Source organism: Helianthus annuus, chromosome 9 (genome assembly GCF_002127325.2).
Source record: "Helianthus annuus cultivar XRQ/B chromosome 9, HanXRQr2.0-SUNRISE, whole genome shotgun sequence".
NCBI classification, from domain to species: domain Eukaryota; kingdom Viridiplantae; phylum Streptophyta; class Magnoliopsida; order Asterales; family Asteraceae; genus Helianthus; species Helianthus annuus.
In genome coordinates this window covers 174824906-174848190 of record NC_035441.2, presented here as the reverse complement: position 1 = coordinate 174848190, position 23285 = coordinate 174824906, and the positions used below count along the sequence as shown (strand labels likewise).

The following is a 23285-nucleotide window of genomic DNA, read 5'->3' as shown; positions in this document are numbered from 1 at the left end:
TAATTCATGATCTAAGTTTCAATTAATTTTATTGAATGTTGCCTTAATCGGAAGTTTAACCATATGTAATGTCAATGCTTTTAGTATTTTTAAAACCAAGGGATCTAACATTCCCAATACTTGCATAATGTTTACCTGGGGAGGGGGTGCATCTTCCTTTTTGCCTTTGGTGTGACTGGCGGTAACACGAGTGTTGACACCGTGGCTTCTGTGGTGATTCCAGGTGGGAATGCTTTGTTGATTATCACAGTTGTGCCACCTCTTTGTGTGGATCGACGGGGCAGAAGGTGGAATAACATGTCGTTTCCTTTTATTGATCGCTATGGTGCAGGGAGAACATGTGGATCTGTCAATCCTTTCACAATAACCATTTCAGTGATATCTGTTAGGATTAGGGGTGCAAACGAGCCGAGCCTTATCGAGCCCGAGCCGAGCTTGAGCCTAAAATAAAGCTCGTTTGTTTATCGAGCCCGAGCTCGAGCCTCGCATGTGAAGCTCGTTAGGCTCGTCAAGCCTTATCGAGCCTTAGTGTAAACAAGCCGAGCTTATTCAAACTTGTTTACAAGCCGATCTCGAACCTAAAAATAAGCTTATTTAGTAAACGAGCCTGAGCCCGAGCTTCACTTATCGAGCTCGCGAGCCTAAAAGTCTATTATTTATATTATTTTTATTTAATATATTAATTAATAGATAATAAACGAGCCGAGCCCGAGCCGAGCTTGATCTTGAGAAAATACAAACGAGCCGAGCTCGAGCCTTGAAAACAAAGCTCAAATCGAGCCGAGCTCGAGCTCGAGCCTGGTCAAGCTCGGGCTCAGCTCGGCTCGTTTGCACCCCTAGTTAGGATACAAAAATGCTATCAAAGTAGAATTTACCAGAATGAATATTATTAATGACTCTAGTAGACATTTTCTCAGCAGAACACAATAAGAGCTCAAACCTAACACTTTCCACAGATTTGCAGGTCATACGTAACACTGATCTATCAATTAGTCAATATTAAAGAAAAATTGTAGTTTATTTAGACAAACAGGTAACAAAGGAAATAACGCTTGAAATTTGTATAAAGTAGCATTCCATATTTTGAAAGCCCATGTAAACTACTTTTAGACAAACATGCATCACTTGAAGATGATTAAACCAATCATAGAGATGAACTACAGTATAGTAATTCAGCCAACGAAACAAATAATGAACATCAATGCGCATTATGCATTTGGTTTACGTGAATAAATGAATGATGCAAGAACAATAAGAACATAATGAAACAAAGAAAGTAAAAAAGCTAACCTGAAACCTATTAACTCGCAGTACAATTTTGATACACCCAACACCGGTACTCCTATCTGGCAAAAAGCATAGAAAAATCTCACATAATATGGATTTTTTATACTCATCTTCTTCAAGTGAAGTTTCATTTCTAAAAAGTATCAGACTCGACTCTTTGCCGTTGACTGTTGACCTACATTCTTATCAAACAAGGACCTCTAAACATGTTTAGACTCATGCAAATCTACCAGAATCTAATTCAAAAAAAATTCACTTTCGTTTCTGTTTCGCCTTTTTAATTTCTTTCTCCAAGAACTCAAGGGTCGTATCAGTGACATGATTTGGAGCACAACCGGCATCCACCATCATCTTCAAAAACCGTTGAGCTTCCTTCAATCTACCCGCTTTGCTATTAACTTCAATTAGCGTATTATACGTAACAACATCAGGGTTTATCCCACTTTTCTTCATCTGCTCAAGAACCCTATCTACCTCATCAAACCGCCCACCCTTTCCCAATACACTAATCAGCGTATTATACATCACCATATCGAGAAAACCGCCCTCCGTTAATTTCCTCAAAACCGCACCCGCCAGATCAGCCCGACCCATCTTTCCCAACGCTTGAAATATCACATTGTACGTTGCCACGTCAGCAGACCTAACCTTCTCTCCCATTTCCGAAAGAACTCCATACGCCTCATTTAAATACCCTTTCTTCACCAACGAGCTCATTAGCGAATTGTAAGTGTAATTCACAGGATCAACACCCAAATCGTTAAAAATATCGAACAGTTTGCATGCTAAACTTAGCTTTCCTTTAGTTAGATATAAAGATAAGTACGTATTCACCATATTAATATCAAATGAATCTACACCTTTTTCTTGAACACGTTTTCCCCTCGATGAAACCAGTAGCTGGCGCTGCAATTTCGCCTCATCGGCCAAATGATCCATGTACGGTGATGATGACCATGGGTCGATGGCTTCTTTACTTGAAGAACACGACTCACGTGAAGTAATTAACGACATTATCTCTCTAAAATCACCTTTTTGAAACATAGGGGTGAAATCTTTTTTCTGGTTCTTTGGATCTTTCAACAACGCCTCCATGTTATCTTTCCATTCAAGAACCGACGGCATCAGATTACCATTTTTTATATGCCTCAAGAGTCTGTCGGTTAAATCCGTTCGACTTTCAGTGTTAATAGCTACCAAGAGATGAGTTATCGTAACTAAATCGACAACAAACCCTCTGGATTCCATTTCTTCCACCAATTCCAACGCTTCTTCGATCATTCCCTCTTTGCATATATGAAATATAACAATGGAGTACGTGATTCCGTCCACAAACCGACCTTTCTTTTTTAAATCTCCAAACAACGCGTACGCAGCTTGGGCTCTTCGGTTTTTAAACAACCCATCGATCAGTATATTGTATGTGCAGGAAGAAGCCCGCACCCCATCGTCAACCATTTTCTCAAACAGCTGGCACGCTTCCGTAAGTTTTCTCGATTTCAGAAACCCGTCAAGAACAGAATTATACACGATAGTATCCGGGCGAAACCCGTTATGCTGCATTTCACTAAAGATTTTGGTGGCGTCGTTTATTCTATAGCATTTACAGCAGCCTTGTATGATTATACGATACGTGAATTCATCCGGCTCATGACCCGAGCTTTTTAACTCTTCCCAAACGATAAGCGCATCATTCACCTTCCCATTGAAGCAAAGCGATTGAATCAGACTGTTATAAGTGCACAAATCAGGAGCTAAAGGATCACCCTTTTCCTTCATCTCTTTGAAAAGATTCAATGAAGTTTCCAATTCGCCCCAATTACCGAACGCGTGAATACATACATTATACCCCCACACATCAACCGGAAAATTATTAATCTTTTCTCTACACTTGTTAAAAACATTTCTGAACTCGGATCTCATGCCGGCCTTTCTTAGTGCAACAAGCAACTCGCTACACGCCGCGAGATCGATAGAACCAACGTCTTCACGCGTAACCGAATCCAAAAGCTTAAACCATGTAAACAAGGCCATGTTTAAGTGATTACTATGAACAAGGGCAATAAGAACAGAGTTGTAAACATCAGGATTTAACTTATCTAAAATATTCTCCACATGATCCAATATTTCAAGTGCAGAATCAAAATTACCGGACTTTATGAAAGAATCAAGGAGGAATTTGAATGTTGATGAATCAAGAACTACGCCTTCTAAGTTCATGGAGGAAAGAAGGTGAAAAATATAATCTTTATGAATCACAGGGTTTATACACAGGGTTTTAAGCATCTGGGAATAAGTGCCCGCCGAGTGTTTGTAGCTATGCCTGAGAGAACACCACTTGAAAAAATCAATCTTTTTAGATACATCAAGAGAGTTTCTTTTCAGGATTTCAAGAACCAGTGAATCGGAGAGTGAAATAAGACTCGATTCAACATTGTTAAGGTTACGAGTGCCACCGGGCTCAGAGAGGGATTTCACTATGGAAGCAACAAGGAGAAAAGTATCCAACTTTGTTGGTGAAGTGTGGGGTTGAGTAATTGTGGTTTTGTTTCGAACGTGTAGCCATCGGAAAAGGACTTTGTGGAATAATGCTGTTCTTCGTCGTCCATGAAGCATTGTAAAATCCCAGAAAACACCTGTTCATCTGTTCTCTCTCACTATTAGACACAAACCATTGTTGCATCTAGAGATTTTATCTGAAAATCAAAAAGTACCAATTCAGCTCACAATTGGCCTATTAGCTCAGCTGGTTACCTGTATGTAGTGGTGTTCATCAGTTCAGTTTACTCGGTTTTGATTTTTATTCGTAGTAACCCAAAACCGAACCAAATAAGATAAATGTTTAACCAAACAAACAACATAATTAACTGATTTCACTCAGTTGTAACCCAAAACCTAACCGAATAAGATAAAAGCTTAACCGAACCGAATAAACTGAATAAAAATCCGGTTCGGTTTCAGTGAAAAACCAAATTAACCGATTTCAACTGGATTAACTGAGTTTATCATAATATGTAACATGATAAACCATAACTTGATTTAATCAATCTGTCCTGCAACTATTATAAACATATCTATTTTACCTAAAATAATTATTGGCAACTAAACTGGTTAAATTTAGACCTGGCAAACGGGTCGGGTCGGGTCATGGGTCAAAACGGGTTCGGGTCAGAATGGGTTCGGGTCAAAACGGGTCAATTAAAAACAGGGTTGTTTTGGTTCGGGTCAAAACGGGTTCGGGTCGAAATGGGTTCGGGTCAAAACAGGTTCGGGTCAGAGAAAATTGTATGCATAAGTATGCAACTTCCGACAAGAGGGAACATACATGTGCATAGTTCTTTTAGCTGCACATACTCTTCTTTAATATAATAAGAAAAATATTAGTTTTTTTAAACTTCTTTGAAGTCGAGAAAATTGTAATATACACAGTATGCTGGACAAAGTGTGATCTATTGTAAAGATATAAGGAGTTTAGGTGACCATGGTATGTAGAGGTAATATTTTGACCCATTAGCTTATGAATTAGTCGATTTGGGTTGGCTTTACCTCAAATGCGTCAAATAAAAAAAGTAGCTAAAAGAGAACGCTCAAACAGGTCAAGTAATAAAAGTAGCTAAAAGAGAAAGCTCAAACGGGTCAAGTAATAAAAGTAGCTAAAAGAGAAAGCTCAAATGGGTCAGATAAATAATAGATAAAACTTTTGTTAAATCAGACTTCTGGCTGCTTGTAGTTTTAACGAAGTCGGCCACATCAATGTCCACAGGTAGCGAACCTGTGGACGCTGATCGTCTTGACCTTCGACCAAAAACAGCGTTAAAGACGCCACACCCGTACTTGTTTGTTAAATCGGACATAACTGTTTCATGGGTCGACACAGAATTTACATCAATCGACGCTACAACAGCAGATTTTCAATCATCAAAACCTAGCTACAAGAAGCTTATCTGTACAAACAAATCAAACTGAAAAATCAACCACTAAACAAACTAATTAGGTCAAATTTCTTCACAAATTAACTGAAATCAACAGAAATAACATCGTATTAACACAAAATTTACAACAATCGACGCTACAATTGCAGAAATTTAATCATCAAACCCTAACTACAAGCAACTCATCAATATAAACAACTCAAAACTAAAAAGTTAACCACTAAACAAACAAATTAGGTCTAATTTCTCCACAAATTCAGAGAAATCAACACATATTCACACATAATTTACAACAATCGACACACATAATGCAACATACGATGTTTACCTCTAGGGTTGACATGATGTAGATTGTAGAAGATGATTAATTGACTACGGGTGAGATGATTTCTGAGATGAATGGACGATTTTAGATGCTAGAATCTAGATAGAGAAGAGACGATTTTAGACTTTCAGGCATCATCCTTCATTCCTTGATCCTTTACACTGTGTTCCAGAGTTCATTAGTGGAAGGAAAGGAAAAGAAACAAAAGGAAAGTAAAAATATTTTGTGTTCCAGAGTTTCATTTAAGGAAATAAAAGAAAGAAAAATAAAATATGTTGTGTTCCCGAGTTTCATTTAAGAAAGGAAAGGAAAGAAAAATTAGGCTAAATTCTTTAGTTTTGCTTTCCTTTCGATTTGGGAGGAAATGGTAGGAAAGACAATTTTTTTTCCTTTCTAATCCTTTCATTTCTCACTTTTACTTTCTTTTCTTATCACTCGTTAAGTTAAGTCGGGAACAGAGCGTAGAGGCGAATTCAAAGACCCGCTTAATTTGTTGTTCAGCCCTGTTTCACCCGCTCTAATTTTTCATTTGACCCGTATTGACCCGTTCCAACTTATTCATTTTACTCATTTGACCCATTTTAACCCATTAAAAATATTACTAAACCCAAAACAACCCAAAATTTTATTATTATGACCCAAATGAACCCAAACTCAGCTTAACGGGTTACTTTTGCCAGGCCTAGTTAAATTATACCAATGTAACCTCAACACAACGCAAGGCAAAACAAAATCAAATAGATACATGAGAGCCTTAATATTGTCAATTGAAATTCCTTTGGTAGATTATGAATAGAGACACTTACAGAGTTACAGTTGTTCTAAAAGCGGCAGATAAGATATTAATAGGTTTATCGAACATTCTGAAGCTCTTAATCGGTTTGATTCTGAACAAATTGAAGATTTGAAGACGATCGATCGTCTAGGGTTTTTTTTGGCTGTTGAAGTCAGTTTTGGTCACTACTGAATAATAAGTTATTCATTTGGGTTACAACCCGAACAAAAGACCGAATAAGTTATTCGGTTCGGTTTCTGGTTATGGTTCAGTTCAGAATTCGGTTTATTTGATTGCTAACTGAATAACGAACATCCCTGCCTACACGTAGAGTTGTATAAATCGGGTATTTTTCATACTCGATTGGTGGGTTACAGGTATGGAACTGGGTTCGGGCATGATTGGTTAGTGATTGTCGATAAACCATTGTGACTCTATAGAAAGACATCCATTCAAAAAGTCAGGAAGATGTTTATATATAACCTCGACTAGACCCCATTTGTAACACTATAAAAACCCCCCTCACACAAACCCTTTTGGCCGTTCGTGATAGTAGTAAGTCGTCGACGTTTAAATTTGTATCAAGTTAGAGCTTAGCAATTGGTATACAACCAACATTTAGCGACATAACAAATTGGTTTGTTTGCTTAATCAGAATTCAGCGACACTTCATTTTGTCGAAAACTAATTAGTCAAAAACTTTTTTTCAACATCACCAGAAAACTAATTAGTCAAAAACTTGTTTTCTCTTGCATATATCAGATAGCTAAATAATCATATTAGTATTTGAACATTATTTCTTAGTTTCTCAAATACTCAATAAGCGTATCAGCATGAAGCAATTTGATAAATGATTTGTCACAGTTTATACACAAGACGTTCATTCATTGTATAAAATTTCGTTAAACAACGATGCCAAAAATAATTTAAGGATAGAGAGCATCACATTCAAACAAATTGTGATTGTTGTTATATGATGAACCTTTTTTTGGTTATTGGTAGCCTTATTTTTTCAGTAGTGTTTGTTTGCTTGTTGTTTATTTTAAAGTCGGGGTCTTTCTAGAACCAACATCACTATTCCTTAGAATGTGTGTATGTTTGACTGCATCCCACCTCCTCCCAACCCTATCATAGCTTTGCTATATGTGAAATATTGCTAGGAATAGAGGTCAGGTAAATCTTTTATTAGTTGATACGATAAATAGACAACTTCTTAACTTACTTGAGGACACCAAACGCTTAAAAGTAAGATTTTCACTTACCATATAGGTTATAATAAATGATTTCATGCGTGTGTCTAGATACTAGAGGACGGTCGGAGCATTCATGGCCCATCTACATGTACACATGTTCTATAAATAATCAAATCCTTTTTTTTTTTTTTTTGAAAATTAACATTTATTCACAACGGCCAACCCTCGAAAGCAAGGGCCGCCAAACAACAACAACAACACCCAATTACATCAGAGAGAAAGAAACCCAATTCGCCCAAGATACATCTTTACTTTTAGATCTGTTACTATACCATAAGAAACCTAGGGACTTAATATCTTCAGCAATGCTTATGGCCGAAAAATGCCTATTGGAAAATCTAGTTTCGTTCCTCGCTCTCCAAATACACCACCAACCAACCATGATAATACCTTTAAAAATGTCCTTCGCCTTAGATCCCAAGCCAGAAAATTCATGAATATCAAGCATCTCGGTAAGAGAAAAGGCAAAGATCGGACTAATCTTGAGCCAACGACTTATAAGAAACCAAACCTCCGAAGCTACCGCACAAGAACAGAACAGATGTTCTGCAGTCTCGTTACCATCTCCGCACATGACACAAGTATTGTCGCCATTAAAACAGTTCCGTTTGGTAAGGGCGTCTAAGGTAGCTATCCGACCCATTTGCGCGCGCCAGGCCAGAATGTTAACTTTCTTAGGAACCCACTTCGACCACTTGAAAACATAGTTATTACTGAAATCGATGCCGCTACGAAGAAAACATTTAACCGCTCCCACAGAAAATCCTTTATCCGAGCCGCCGACCCATTCCCATTTATCCTCCGAGTCAGAAAGTTTTATCGAATCCATTAAATTGATAAACTCGTTCCATTCGAACCACTCTTCAGCCGATTCCGGACTTCTAGACCACCCCCAACTACTCGAAAAGGCTTGCAAATCACTGTTATAACGGGAGAAAACCCAGCAGTTTTTTTTGGATTCCAACCGAAATAACAGCGGAAACCGATCCTTAAGAGGCACGTTGCAGACCCAAGGTTCGAGCCAGAACCTAATCCGACGTCCGTTTCCAGCCAGGCCTTTAAAATTTTGAAGCAACGAGACACCTTCCACTTTGGTTTTTATGACATTTTGGACAATACCTTTCCACACTCCTCCAATTTTATTGTTTAACGGGATCGAGGACCAGCTTCTATTTGAGAAATGGATCGAATCCACCACCTTTCTCCACAGGGCATTGCTTTCATTGCGGTAACGCCAAATCCATTTACTAAGCAAAGCAATATTGATTTCCTTAAGGTTTGAGAGACCAATTCCACCCATATCGATCGGAGCCGAGGTCCGAGCCCAGGCAACCCAGTGAAGCTTGCTAACCGAGCTCCCCCCACCCCAAAGAAATCTCTTTATGATGCCCTGTAATTTATTAACAACCGAAATCGGAGCTTTGAAGAGAGAGAAATAGTAATTAGGCAGACACTCGAGAACCGATTTGATGAGGGTGACACGGCCGCCAATAGATAACAGAGAAGCCTTCCATAAAGCAAGGCGCGATTCAAATATGTCGAAAATAAAATTCCAATTCGCAACTCTACTCATTTTTGCACCCACCAAAATCCCCAAGTGTAAAAACGGCATAGACCCAACCGAGCAATTAAGAAGATCCGCCATCTCTTCGATATCGGAGGGAGCCACCCCCACACCAAAGAGGCTAGATTTTTTCATATTGATCTTTAAACCCGAGCAAATATAAAACCACCTTAACAACAAAGTCACCTTTTTAATATTATTCCTGGCCCATTCTCCGATCAACACACAATCGTCAGCATAGAGGAGATGCGATAAGACCGGCCCCTCCTTCGGAAGCGACACTCCCCTTAACGCCCCAACCCCGCAAGCTTTCTTAACCATGCTAGAGAAGGCTTCCATAACTAATAAAAACAGAAAAGGCGAGATCGGATCACCTTGACGCATGCCTTTACCACACGAAAACTCGAAGGTCGGCGAGCCATTAACTAGAACCGAGGACCGAGCCGAAGAAAGGATGCCATGAATCCAAAGACACCATTTAGGGGGGAACCCAAGTTGTTGCATAATAGATGAGAGAAAATGCCAGTTGACGTTATCATAAGCTTTAGCAAAGTCGATTTTAAAAAGGAACAACTCGATACCATTCTTCCTAGCCCAAGCTAAAACTTCATTGAGAATGAGAGGACCGTCCATAATGAGCCTTTCCTTAAGAAAAGCTGACTGGGTTTCTGAAATCACCGATCCGATAACCATTTTCAGCCTATTCGCCAACACTTTCGAAACCACTTTATTGATGATACCCACTAGATTGATGGGACGGAAATCACCTAATTCACCCGGGTCTTTAATTTTTGGAATGAGCGCAATGAATGAGGACGAGACACCTCGAGAAAAAGAACCTGTCTCGAAAAAATGCTTGAAGATGTTGCCGAAATCCTCTTCAAATAAGTCCCAGAACCTTTTGAAAAACTTCATATTGAAACCGTCCGGCCCCGGAGCCCGCTCGCTACCACAATCGAAACACGCCTTCTTGATTTCTTCTTTCGAGAATTCCGAAATCAGAAAAGAGGCGTCCTCGTCAGATAGAAGGTTATCAAAAGAACACACTAGCTCCGGCCGAACCGGCTGGTCTTCCTTAAATTTCTTCCTGAAAAAATTATAAACCAGCTTTTTGACCAACCTAGGCTTAGAGACCCAAACCTCGTTATCGAGCAGGCCAGGAATAGCATTGGACGCCTTTCGTTTATTGACAAGCCCATGAAAAAACTTTGTATTATCATCACCATCCGTGGCCCACCTAGCTCTAGACCTCTGTTTCATATCCTTGGCCTTAAAACTTTCAACCTCAAGCAATTTTTTCTTACATTCAAGGCGAACCCATTCTTCTTCCTCCGTAAGTGCTCTAAGTTCCATCTCCTCGTCGAGCTTTTCTAACTCCATTTTAGCCTCTTCCTCCTCCTCCCCTTCCTTCCGCCGAAGGCCATCTCTCCACTCCTTAATTTTTGACCGAAGAAACCGAAGCTTGAGAGATAAAATCAGGTCCGGGGGACCCTCCGCAGAAAAATTCGCGATAGCCGATTCGACCACGAATGCAAAATCCGGCCTCTCGAGCCAAGAGCTAAAGAAACGGAAGGGTTTCGCCCCAAAATTCAAGTCCTTGATCACCAAAAGAAGAGGGTTGTGATCAGAATGGGCACGCGGAAGGGCTCTAACAAACGCCTCAGGCCATAAGTTTTGAAAATTTTTACAGACTAAAATTCGGTCAATCTTACTAAACTTCCTCCCATTCTCACTTTCCACCATAAAAGTAAACCTGCTTCCTTTTAAATCAAAGTCGCACAAGTCCGCATCATGAATAAACTGGTTAAAATCCCTTGCACACCGGGCTTTAAACCTAGAGTTTTTACGCTCCTCCGCTCTACGAACGACATTAAAATCCCCTAGCAGGACCCACAACCCATTCCTGCCCGCTTTCTCCACCAATAACCGTTGCCACAGAGCCCGTTTGTCAGCAGATTTTTGGGGAGCATATATATTAAGAATACACACCTCCATCGAACACCCTTTAACCCTCCCAACCAGCAAAAGAAAATTCGGATCTTTAACCACCGAGGAGAGACAAAACAAACCTGGATCCCAGACACAGAGAAGGCCGCCGGACCTGCCGGTAGGGTTCACAGCTTCCTTCGCCCAACCAGAACGACCCCAGTATCGATCGATATCAACGTCCGGAATATCCGCCTTATTTGTTTCCTGAAAAGCCACAAACGAAACCCTTTCTTTGACTCGAATATCCTTGATCCAACTAGCTTTTCTATCCACACCAAAACCCCTGATGTTAATCGATAGGAAATTCATCGGCGAACCCCATTAATACCTTTCTCTTCCCTAATAGCTTGCTCCACCCTACCCTCGTGACCTTCCAGCTCTACACCCACCAAACGCCCGAATTCCACTGTGTTATTAATATCCATATCATCAATATTTTGCGAATCAACACCGACTGAAGAATCCACAGGATTGGCATCGCATCCCACTAAGTTCCTTCTCCAAACAGGCTGATTATCAAACGAAGCCTCGGGTTGGACATTTAAGTTAAAATCCCCTTTATCTTTAGATGGGCTACTAGCAACCCCATTGGGCCCAACCGAACTGTCCACAATATCCTCAAAATAGACAGAAGCCCCACTCCTCATTCTTTTTCTGGGCCTAGAAGATGGATGGCCCACAATATTAGCCCAATGATCGTTAAAAGAAGGCCTGGAAGGAGTAGAAAGAGGTGGAATATTCCCTTGGACTTCAAAAGCCATACCAACAGGAGTATCTTTAATGTTGCAATTTTCCCCATGCATTGGAACTACCCCCACCGACCCTTGCGCCGTCAATCCTTGGTCCGCATGAGAAGCATCTGGCGTAACGTTATTCTCCTCCACCTCTTCGTCTTCCTTACACGAGGATTTTTCAAACGGCGACAGAACATCCTCCCGGCTACCAACTTCAAATTCCGACGACATGTCGTCCACATCATCGATGTTGCCCAAGCAATCCGGAACCCACGCACTAGGTTCCTCAGTAACCCAGACCCTGAACAATTTGTCCTGCCATCTCAGTTTCAACGCCCCCGAGATCAGGTTCCCATTGTCCGTCAACACACCAAGACAGTCGAAGGTTAGGTCCCCATCATCCTCGTGAAACTTAGACCCATGCACAACTCTCCCATACCTACCCCCTATCAGATCAAAAACGCCCGGTGATAAAAGGTGTGGGGGGACACCAAAAATATTAATCCAAGCTAAGCGCTCAAACGGCATGGACTGACCCACCCAAGGATCGATAGACGAGAACCAACGAGCCCAGGTACCACTGTCCTCTGCAAAACACTTGGCAGCCATATCCTCAGAAAACGAAAGAAGAACCGTTAGACCGCCGAAGTACTGAATCACAATGTCCTTAAAACCTGCTTCCTGAAGTAATACGTTGATAGACCTTAGAATAGAGAAATCCACCGTTCGACCCACTAACGATCTCCCAAACTTCTCCGAGAGGGTGAAAACCGATGAATCAACCTCCACTACATCATCTTCCTGACATGGGCTGGACTTGTTAAGAAGGATATCAACGAACGACTTACCACTAGACGAGGCATTAAACACCGAAGCCTGCTTCCGGGCAGGGCCTTCCGGCTTCCGAGCTGGGCCGTCTGTCTTCCAACCATTAAGATGAAACGAACTCTCTTTGCCAAAGCAGACCCCGTCATTGAATGAACCGACATTCTCCTTAGCAAATTTGGCGACGTTAACAACAAGCTTGTTCCCTCCCAACTTCATATTATTCATCCTTCCTTCCAACTCGACCGCATCCAGAACCCCCTTGAAACTGACGAAACCGAACGTCCTTCCCATTTTGTCCTTCTTCTTAGCAATGAACGCTCCCGATATATCACCAAAGGCTCTGAATGCGTTGGCAAGATCCCAAGGCCTACAGCCCTTAGGAATGTTAGAGACAAAGAACTTGACGATCCTGTGATTGAAACCTTTCCCTTTTCCAGACCCTTTATCCTTATACCCCCTCCAAGGCTCACCTTCATCAACAACCTCCATGAGAAGTACCGGCGGGAACCCAACAGACCCGTGCGGCGAATGGATTCAGAAACCACCCAGAATAGTGAGAAAGGTAAACTCAAGGATGACACCCACAAGGAGAACCGAGCTACCTCGCACTCTATTCCACGTCGTTCATCATCGTCGAGCCAACCGGCGGCTATTAGGGATCCGGCGACGATTGGTATTTCTCAGAGAAAAAGTCTCCCAGCCTTAGAATTTTTAATAGTTCAATAATCAAATCCTTTTGATAACACAAATTTTATGCAAATTCTGCAATCAGACATACAAAATGCATGGAATTAGTCGCTTCAGTGGATATTTTATCCTGGTCACAAAAGAAATTACTAAATGTCTAGCCTTCCCTCATGCTTAGCACCAATGAGGCTTTTATTTGAGAGGAAAAAGAAAGATTATGCATTCACCATATGAAATATGAATATTAAGGTAACAACGGCATATCGTATTGGATTTGATATAAGATATTTTGTTTTAAAAATCTAAGATTATTTATTGAGGGAGTAATATAATAAAAAAAGGTATATGTTCTATTTTGTTATTGGAAGTCTAGTTTAATGTCGCAAACTTTTTTTCACATGGTGTTAATATATAAGTGATCTGGTTCTTTTACACCTATTCATACTAGAAATGACATTATAGATTAGCAAAACAAAAAAAAGTGCGAGCCAAATTCTATTTATTCATTTGAACAATTATTTGATCTCTACCATTGTTCATTCAGCTTTTTCTTTAGCTTACATGTCATAGATATTAGCCATTATATTGTTACCATATTATTGTATAGTATAATAGGAAGCTTATATTCTCTCCATATAGATAGGAGGTTAGTTAGGGCATCGATGCTTATATATTGTATCATTGATATTGTATTGATCAAGGAATATACAAACCATAATATGGTATCAGAGCTAGAATAGCTCTCCCCTTCGTTACTGTAGCTCTTCCCTTCCCTTCGTTCAATTTTTTTTCCGATCGTTCCCATGGACGACCAACCCAAAAACACCGATACCACCACTAAAACAACCACCACCGATTCCGCCTCCAAAACCCTTCACCCAGTTTATTCCGTAACAAACATTCAAAACAAAGTTCGCATCCTTGATGGCGAAAAAGTTACCTACTCCGCATGGGTGAAACTTTTCAGACTTCATGCCCACGGGTATGATGTGTTAGACCATATCGATGGCACCGAGCCCCCAGCCAAAATCGATCCGTCTTACGAGGCGTGGTCCAAGATTGACTCCATTGTCCTTCAATGGATATATGGAACTCTTTCAGATTCCTATCTCGCTCGTGTCCTTGAAACAGGTTCAACGGCTCAACAAGCGTGGGATCGGATCAAAACCATTTTTCTTAATAACAAGAACTCTCGAGCCGCAACCCTCGAACATGCTTTTACAACCACTACTATGGCCTCATGCTCATCTATGAATGAGTATTTTCAACGGATGAAAGATCTCGCGGAACAACTTAATGATGTCGGTCACCCGGTTAGTGAGTCTCAGTTGGTTCTTCAGATGGTTACGGGTCTTCCTCAGGAGTATGACACCGTCGCCTTTTTCATCACTCAGGTTGATAAGTCATGGGATGATGCTAGAGAGATGATTGATCGTGAGCAACGACGGCAGGCTGCTCGTCAACAAGCCCATTCGGCCCTTACTGCTTCCCATGGCACCCCTCAAAACACTACCAATAATAACCCAAACCATACTGCTTCCAACCCACCACCCCCCAACCATATCACCCAGCCCAAACCTTTGACACTTACCAGCCTCGTAACCAAACTAGGGGCAGGGGCCGCGGCCGCAACTCATACCGAGGACGTGGCCGGGGTCGCTACTCCTACTACCAAATCCCGAACCAACCCACTAGCCAATCCAACCCCCAACCTCCAACCTACAATCAAGCCTACAACCCATATCCTTGGTGGGCCGCTCCACCTCCTTGCCCTCATCCAGCCCAATCACCATGGACCTCCAACTGGACCTGACCCAACAACCCCACTCCACCCCCACAGCAGCCGAACCCAACCACCCCACCCCCTGGCTACGGCCTGGCAGCCCCACTACCCTCGTATCCATACTCACCGCAACCCGGTTACCCGGTAACAACCCCTATCGATCCACTACAACCCACCGAACTCGGCACTGCCTTATCAACCCTCATCCTCAACCAACGTATGCCACAGTGGAACATGGATACCGGGGCTTCTTCGCACATCACTTCGGATCAAGGTAAAATCAATTTCCCATCTTCTAAGTCAGTTAATGCAAATATTTTAGTCGGTAATGGTCAATCTTTGCCAATTTTGGGATCGGGTAAGGGCTACCATAAAACACCTAACACCACTTACCACCTAAACAACATACTTTATGCACCCACGGTTGTCAAAGACCTAATCTCTGTCCGGAAATTTACTCGTGATAACCTTGTTTCCATTGAATTTGACCCATATGGTTTTACATTGAAGGATCTCAAGACTGGACAACCTCTTTCGCGCCATGATAGCACCGGTGATCTTTACCCTTTCACCCCACCTCGTCAAGTTCTTTTCGCAGCTGCAACCAATAAGTGGCATGACCGTCTTGGACATCCTAGCACACAAGTTTTAAAATTTCTTTCTAGTCGTTTTAATATTCCATGTAATGAACAATCATTTGCTTTTTGTGACTCTTGCCATATATCCAATAGTAAACGGCTTTCGTTTGTTAGTTCTAATTCTTTTACTTATGCACCTTTTGATATTGTTCACTGCGATTTGTGGACCTCACCTGTTCTTAGTAATGCTTCATACAAATACTATATGGTCTTGGTTGACAATTTTTCAAATTATGTTTGGGTTTACCCCCTAAAATTCAAATCAGAAACCTTTCCCACTTTTGTCAAGTTTCATAAATATATTCAAACTCAATTTCACAAAAATATCAAATCCTTTCAATGTGATTTAGGCGGAGAATTCGATAACAATGCATTTCACAATTTTGCATCCACCAACGGTCTTGCATTTCGTTTCTCATGTCCGCAAACTTCACCCCAAAACGGGCGGTCCGAACGTATGATACGTCGTCTTAACGACATCATCCGTGCGCTTCTCACCCACGCCCATATCCCCCCGACCTTTTGGGTTGAAGCCTTGCATATAGCGGCTTATCTTCACAACATTCTTCCCACTACCCGCCTAAACTATAACACCCCCACCTTTGCTCTATACCTTTGTCATCCCACATATGATCACCTACGGGTGTTCGGATCCGCATGCTACCCAAACTTCTCTGCCACTGAAACAAATAAACTAAATCCTCGTTCAATCGGTGAATATTTCTCGGTTATCCACCTAATTTTCGAGGTTATCGTTGTCTTGATCCCACTACCGGTAAAGTCCACATTTCTAGACACGTGACCTTCGATGAAGAAACCTTCCCTTTCTCCACATCTAACCCACCCGCATCCTACACATTTCTGGATGACACACCAATCTACCACCACTCGTATCAATTCCCTACTGCCACAACCATCTCACAACCCACCACTCCAAACCATACTACATCACCTCAACAAACCCCCTCACCTTTCGGCCCACACCTACAACCCGCCACAACCACACCGACCGGCCCAAACGCACAAACCAGCCCAACCCCACCTTTCAGACCACTCCCATAAACCGGACCATCATCATCGCCCCACGTTCCACAAACCGGCCCAACACCACATCACGACCCCACCACATCACTGCCCACATTACCCCCTGTCACACCCCAACCGATGGCGGAATCATTGGGGCGCGGCACTGAGCGAAACAGATTGTCCAGAAGTTTTCACAACAACTATTATTACAAATTCAGTTAAGTGATACGTCCCATACCGTATCCCAAGTAAATAAACAAGTTATCATAGAATACAACTAAACAAATAGTACTATTTCGACAACTCAGATTTAATTTATTACAAACCAAATGTTTAAAAGTACGGCCCTGAGTCATTAAGACTCGTCCGAACAAGATCTACAGACAACTAATGCCATAGATGCTTGATCGAACAACTCCAACGGCTCCATGGCTATAGTTTATCCACTTCTAGAGACCCCTAGGTAGGCTACGACCTACAACTGCTAGATGGGCTCTAAAGCTTTATTATTGCCTCGCTTTCCTAGCAAGTAAGCACTCTAATTACCTGTCACATACGTTAAAATAAAGTCAATACATAAAATGTAAAGGTGAGCACACAAGTTTGATAATAGCATATAGAGTTCGAATAGTTTACGCATAACCAGGCACGTACACAGAGGAAAACGATGCATGTTAATTATCGACATGGGACCATCGGTACCAACGACTGCGGGTTGACCGTCCGAGACGGTTCGCAATACATGATTACCACCGTAATCCATGCAAGTATTTGTCCTTAACAACCCCCGTATGAACGGGTGCTGAGTCCAAACTATAGTACTATGTTGCTAAGGCAGGTAGATAGCACTCCACGTGTAAACATAATAAACAGCATTCATTTAGTCAATAGCACATGCAATTCGGTCAGCGTTCAAATAGTTTGTGTTTGATTGTGATTTGATAAGTAACGTATGTAACACCCAAAAGTGCTAAAGCAAAAAGGGATCGAGTATACTCACAGTGATTGATTGTGGATTGAAGGGAGCCCTGAGAGTAAGATTAGCCTGAATAGTTCGATAGCATAACGATAAGTAACGCGGGAAGGTAAACAAGTATGGATGGATCGAATGGGCTGGTCGATCGAACGGCAGGTTCGATCGGACGGCATGTTCGATCGGCTGGTATACCCGATCGGACAGTCCTGTTCGATCGGCCGGTTGGCTCGATCGGCTGAACCATTCGAGTGGATTGTTTCTTCCTCTAGTGTGTTTGTGTTAGGGGATTTGAACTTTTGAAGTTTTTGTTGCAGTATTTGAGAACACTGAAGTGTTCCTACCTTTTCAATTCGTTCGATCGAACGGTTCGTTCGATCGGCTAGCTCACTCGATCGGCTAGCTCACTCGATCGGCTAGGAGCTTCAAAGTTAGTCCCCAACTGAATGTCACTCGATCGAACAGTCTGTTCGATCGGCTGGCATTCTCTACTACGAACAAGTTGTGAAAATAGCTAAGTGTTGAAGCATAGTATCTCATGATCCGAACAGTAATGTTTACCAATCGAGCGACCTATTTGGTTGAACATTACTTCGTCAACACTATACTTCGAAGGGTTGGAAGTGTGGGGCCATGTGCTAGCCGATTGGCTGGCCCGGTCGATCGGCTGGCGTATCCGATCAGCTGGGCTGTTTAACAGCCTAGCCGTTCGGCCAGCATTTCTTACCTGGTCGGCCTTTCATCTAACACCTGGTTGTCTGTTTATTTGTTATTCTTTCAAGGTACCTTGACAACGTGTTGAACTATGATAACCTTCATTCCCACCTGTTCCCTTGGCTCGAACAGGAACCACCCAAGTCCGGCCGGTTGACGGTTTGGAATGCCGGTTTAGAGTTTAACCGTTATCGGTGAACCTTGTTTATAGACCCGAATCTCGAACCCTCCCAACCATTTGAATGATTGGTTAGCCGGTTCAAGCTCCGTTTCTACCGGTTTTGAAGGCATTGAGTGTAAAAGAGTTGAAAGAAAGTTGGAAATCCTTCTTTCAATCCTTTACATTATGAAATGTTTAGATCTATGATGGATCTTAACTTGTTTATGTGGAAATCGGTTAGATCTAAGCTAATCATAGTGGAATGAGGCCAAAACATGATGTTCTTCAAGAACACCATGATGACATCACCCAAGAACACTTAGATCTTGATGATTTCGCGGTTAGAATCCAAGTTTTGAAAGATAGAAAGGTGTAGAATCAAGTAATGATTAAGAACGTACAAGAATTAGAGTGAAAACTTACCGGGATTGAGAGAAATCTGAGAAAAAGATGAAGAAGATGGCTGGTTCGGTCAGAGCTTTCCAAAAGTGGAAAGTATGACAATGACAGCCCTATTTATAGGCTTCCAAAAGAGGAAAGTGGCAGCCGATCGGCTGGGAACTCCGATCGAGTGGGCTGCTCGATCGGCTGGCAAAGTGCTAGCCGATCGGCTGGCCTGTTCGATCAGGACGCTTCCTGTTCGATCCGCCACGTACTTCGGGTATTTTGCGACGATTTTCGACGTTTCGATTTTGATGGACGATGATACGGATACGATAGAGTTCCTAGTCAAATTACTTTTAATCCCAACCACTATATCTAGCATACAATCTTCTATAAGTCACATTTCGATGTCGGTTTCGATTGACTTTGATTGCTTTTCGAGTTTCGATTCGATTTTCGATTGATTTGCTTGAATACCACACCAAACATAAAGTAGCACGCACAAGTAACACGTAAGGCACACACACACGTTTAATAATACCAAATTCGCATAATTCGAGTCTCGAGTTCGATTGATTGTTAGATCGGTTTGATTTCTGATTAGATTAACTTTATCGCATTGTTACTTCCTATCATTTACAGTCGTAGATCGGTTCGCATTATAACACATTCGATTACTTCGATTCTTGCTGATTACAACACTTACTCCACATAATACAACTAAGACACGAAATCGACTATCTACAGTCAAAGAAAGTCAAAGTTGACTTGGACTTTGACTTTGACTTTGACATTCGAAAACACGGGGTGTTACACCCTCGGCCCCACCATCACCGCCCCACTTTCCACAACCCTCATCTTCACCTGTTCCTTACAATTCCCATCCGATGACTACTAGGGGCAAAGCTGGTATACTCAAACCAAATCCCAAATACAACCTATCCATACCTACATCTGAAACCATATCCCCGATACCCACCTCACCCCACAAAGCACTTACTTTGACCCAGATTGGCAAAGGGCTATGCATACTGAATATAAAGCATTAATTGATAATGATACTTGGGAATTGGTTCCGCGTCCAACCGAGCATCCCATTATTCGATGCATGTGGCTATTTCGCCACAAATTTAAACAGGATGGGAGTCTGGATCGGTACAAAGCGAGATTAGTTGTGAATGGTAAATCTCAAACGGTCGGCATCGATTGTCAAGATACATTCAGCCCGGTCGTCAAACCTGCCACTATCCGCACTGTGTTATCTATTGCTATTAATAACAAATGGTCGATCAATCAACTTGATGTTAAAAATGCCTTTTTTGCACGGGAATCTTCAGGAGACGGTTTATATGCACCAACCACCGGGGTTCAGTGATACCTCCAAACCCAATTATGTGTGTCGCTTACGTAAGTCCTTATACGGACTTAAACAAGCCCCACGGGCCTGGTTTCAACGATTTTCCAGCTTCATTATTTCACACGGGTTTAAAGGGAGTGTATGTGACAGCTCCTTATTTGTCTTTCGACAGGGTCCTCATATGGCTTATTTGTTATTATACGTGGATGATATCATTTTGACGGCTTCTTCGGATACCTTGCTTACAAACATTATTCAGCTACTCTCTCGAGAGTTCGCCATGACAGATTTGGGCACCTTACATCATTTTCTAGGCATCTCGGTAAAGCGTGATGCTCAAGGGTTATTTTTATCTCAGTCACAGTATGCCCGCGACATTTTACATCGTGCCAATATGACGGATTGTAAACCGTGTACCACACCTGTCGACATAGCTTCTAAACTCAGCGCTGCAGATGGAAACTTATTATCTGATGGTTCTCTTTATCGAAGTCTAGCAGGGGCACTTCAGTATCTCACATTCACCAGGCCCGACATATCCTATGCCGTCCAACAGGTCTGTTTATTCATGCACACACCACGTGAACCGCATTTTGCCTTCTTGAAACGGATTCTGAGGTACATCAAGGGCACTCTAGATTACGGATTGCGGCTCACGGCTTCTTCAACGTCCTCCCTCATTGCATACTCAGACGCTGACTGGGCTGGCTGCCCTGACTCCAGACGATCCACGTCCGGGTATTGTGTGTTCCTCGGCAACAATTTAATTTCATGGTCGTCTAAACGACAACCTACTGTTTCTCGATCTAGTGCTGAGGCTGAGTATCGCGGAGTGGCCAACGCTGTAGCCGAAACTAGCTGGCTGCGTAATTTATTATTGGAATTACAGGTTCCTGTTTCTCGTGCCACTATTGTTTATTGTGACAATATCTCAGCTGTCTATTTGTCTGACAATCCTGTTCAACATCAACGGACAAAACATGTGGAACTCGATATCCACTTCGTTCGAGAAAAGGTCCGTCTAGTTCTCCATGTACCCTCCTTCTATCAGTATGCCGATATCTTTACGAAGGGTCTCAGGAGACAACTGTTTGAAAGCTTCCGTTCTAGTCTGACCGTTTGTTTACACTCCCGCTCAAACTAAGGGGGAGTATTAGCCATTATATTGTTACCATATTATTGTATAGTATAATAGGAAGCTTATATTCTCTCCATATAGATAGGAGGTTAGTTAGGGCATCGATGCTTATATATTGTATCATTGATATTGTATTGATCAAGTAATATACAAACCATAATAATAGAGTCTAAGGCCAATAATGGTTTGGCACATACAAAATGTCACCTTTCAAGCTACATGTTTAGTGAAAAGGAACGACGAACAAAGATGGTGAAATTGTCAAACATCGGGTTACTTAACTATTCCTAAATTATTGAATTTGGTCAATGAAACGGAACTTCGCTAAAGCAACAAAAGTTGATACCAACTAAACTAAAAGGTGATTGGCAAGTTTGTAAAGCTAATTAAATTTTACTAACACCCTATAAAAATGGTGGACAAATTCAAAAATTTGAAGTTACACAATATTGATCGTGTGATATATATATATACTAGGTTAGAACCCCGTGTATTACACGGGTTGAACAAATGTAATTTTATATACCAAATAATATATATATATATATATATAGGAAAAGTGTAAAATACATTATGGCTTAACGTACATCACGTACGACAACGTGCGTGATTATGTGTATAACGTGCGTGATTTTCAAATGAACGTGCGTAATTATCTGTCGTACGTGATGTACGTTAAGCCGTATTGTACGTTAACTGGCCCCTCTCTCTATATATATATATTTAAAAATCTCGTTTATTAACGGTCGATGTGCTATCTCTCTTCTGTAAGGTGCTCTCTCTCTTCTGTAATAAGTAAAAAACGGTCGATCCTTTTTTAGGGAAGGGAGACGTACCCTCGACTGCAGTCGAGGCTCATGAGTCACTGGTTGAATAAATGTAATTTTATTATATCAAATAATAAAACAATATATATTTAAAAATCTCGTTTATTACATGAGTTGAATAAATGTAATTTTATATATTAAATAATAAAAAATATTGTATTTTTATGAACCTTGTGTATTGTACGGGTTGAGTAAATTTAATTTTATATATTAAATAAAGAAAAAAATTACATTTTTAAGAACCTCATGTGTTATACGGGTTGAACACATGTAATTTTATGTACCAAACAATAAAAAGTTATATCTTTAAATAAAAGTATAGAACCAATAAACATTGATTAATATTTTTTTTACCCTTAACTACTTTAGTTTAATAAAATAAATAAATCATTTACATTATATTAATTTAGCGTTCATCTTTTGTTAATTTCAGGATAAATAATTTTGAAATCTCATAAATATTTTAAAATATTAGATTATCTCCTATACGAATTGTTTAAATTTAATTTTATAATTATCTTTTAATTAATATTAATTATTTATAAAAAATAGATGGCTTCAATGAATGACATGTGTTCTCACATTGGTTTCTTTTATCACATAGTATAGATATCTTAAATTAACAATTTAAATTTTAGAATAATGTTTTATTAGAAAAATAGAAGAATGGTATTCGAAATTTAAACTATGATGAAATTTAATATTAGCTCATTATTCATTTATTTATTTAATTAATATATGCTAAGTTTGGAAGTGAGGCTAGAAAACATAAAATAAAGGGTTACAATGAATGATAGGTCACATTAATGTTTTATTATATAGTATAGTATAGATATATATTTAGATTGGTATAAATAGATTATTCTGTTGTAGTAAAATTTGTTAACGAAATCTCAATATATATTTATTAA

General features: G+C 40.8%; 2 protein-coding genes across 6 annotated transcripts; one reads left to right on the top strand and one right to left on the bottom strand.

The window, feature by feature from the left end:
• Window positions 1-5731, bottom strand: LOC110876798 (pentatricopeptide repeat-containing protein At4g01570). 5 transcript variants are annotated; one of them, XR_004867880.1, is made up of 4 exons: window positions 5548-5731; window positions 1291-4041; window positions 876-982; window positions 1-355 (listed from the first exon to the last, which is right to left on the bottom strand). XR_004867880.1 is itself a non-coding variant. In XM_035977890.1 (2 exons), exon 2 carries the CDS (start codon window positions 3901-3903, stop codon window positions 1540-1542), a length of 2364 nt encoding a protein of 787 aa, XP_035833783.1. In that variant the 5' UTR covers window positions 3904-3983; window positions 5548-5731; the 3' UTR covers window positions 1190-1539. The 5 variants fall into 5 exon arrangements, 1 of the variants encoding a protein (XP_035833783.1); XR_004867878.1 differs by having other exon boundaries at window positions 1291-3983; XR_004867879.1 differs by having other exon boundaries at window positions 1-346; window positions 1291-3983.
• Window positions 5732-20590: 14859 nt separating this feature from the next.
• Window positions 20591-21553, top strand: LOC110914210 (uncharacterized mitochondrial protein AtMg00810-like). The gene has a single exon (XM_022159018.2). It carries the CDS (start codon window positions 20591-20593, stop codon window positions 21551-21553), a length of 963 nt encoding a protein of 320 aa, XP_022014710.2.
• The last annotated feature ends 1732 nt before the right edge of the window (window positions 21554-23285 follow it).

Coding starts and splice junctions, on each gene's coding strand:
- LOC110876798 (XM_035977890.1), bottom strand. CDS start 3,903: ATGCTTCATGGACGACGAAGAACAGCATTATTCCACAAAGTCCTTTTC.
- LOC110914210 (XM_022159018.2), top strand. CDS start 20,591: ATGGCTTATTTGTTATTATACGTGGATGATATCATTTTGACGGCTTCT.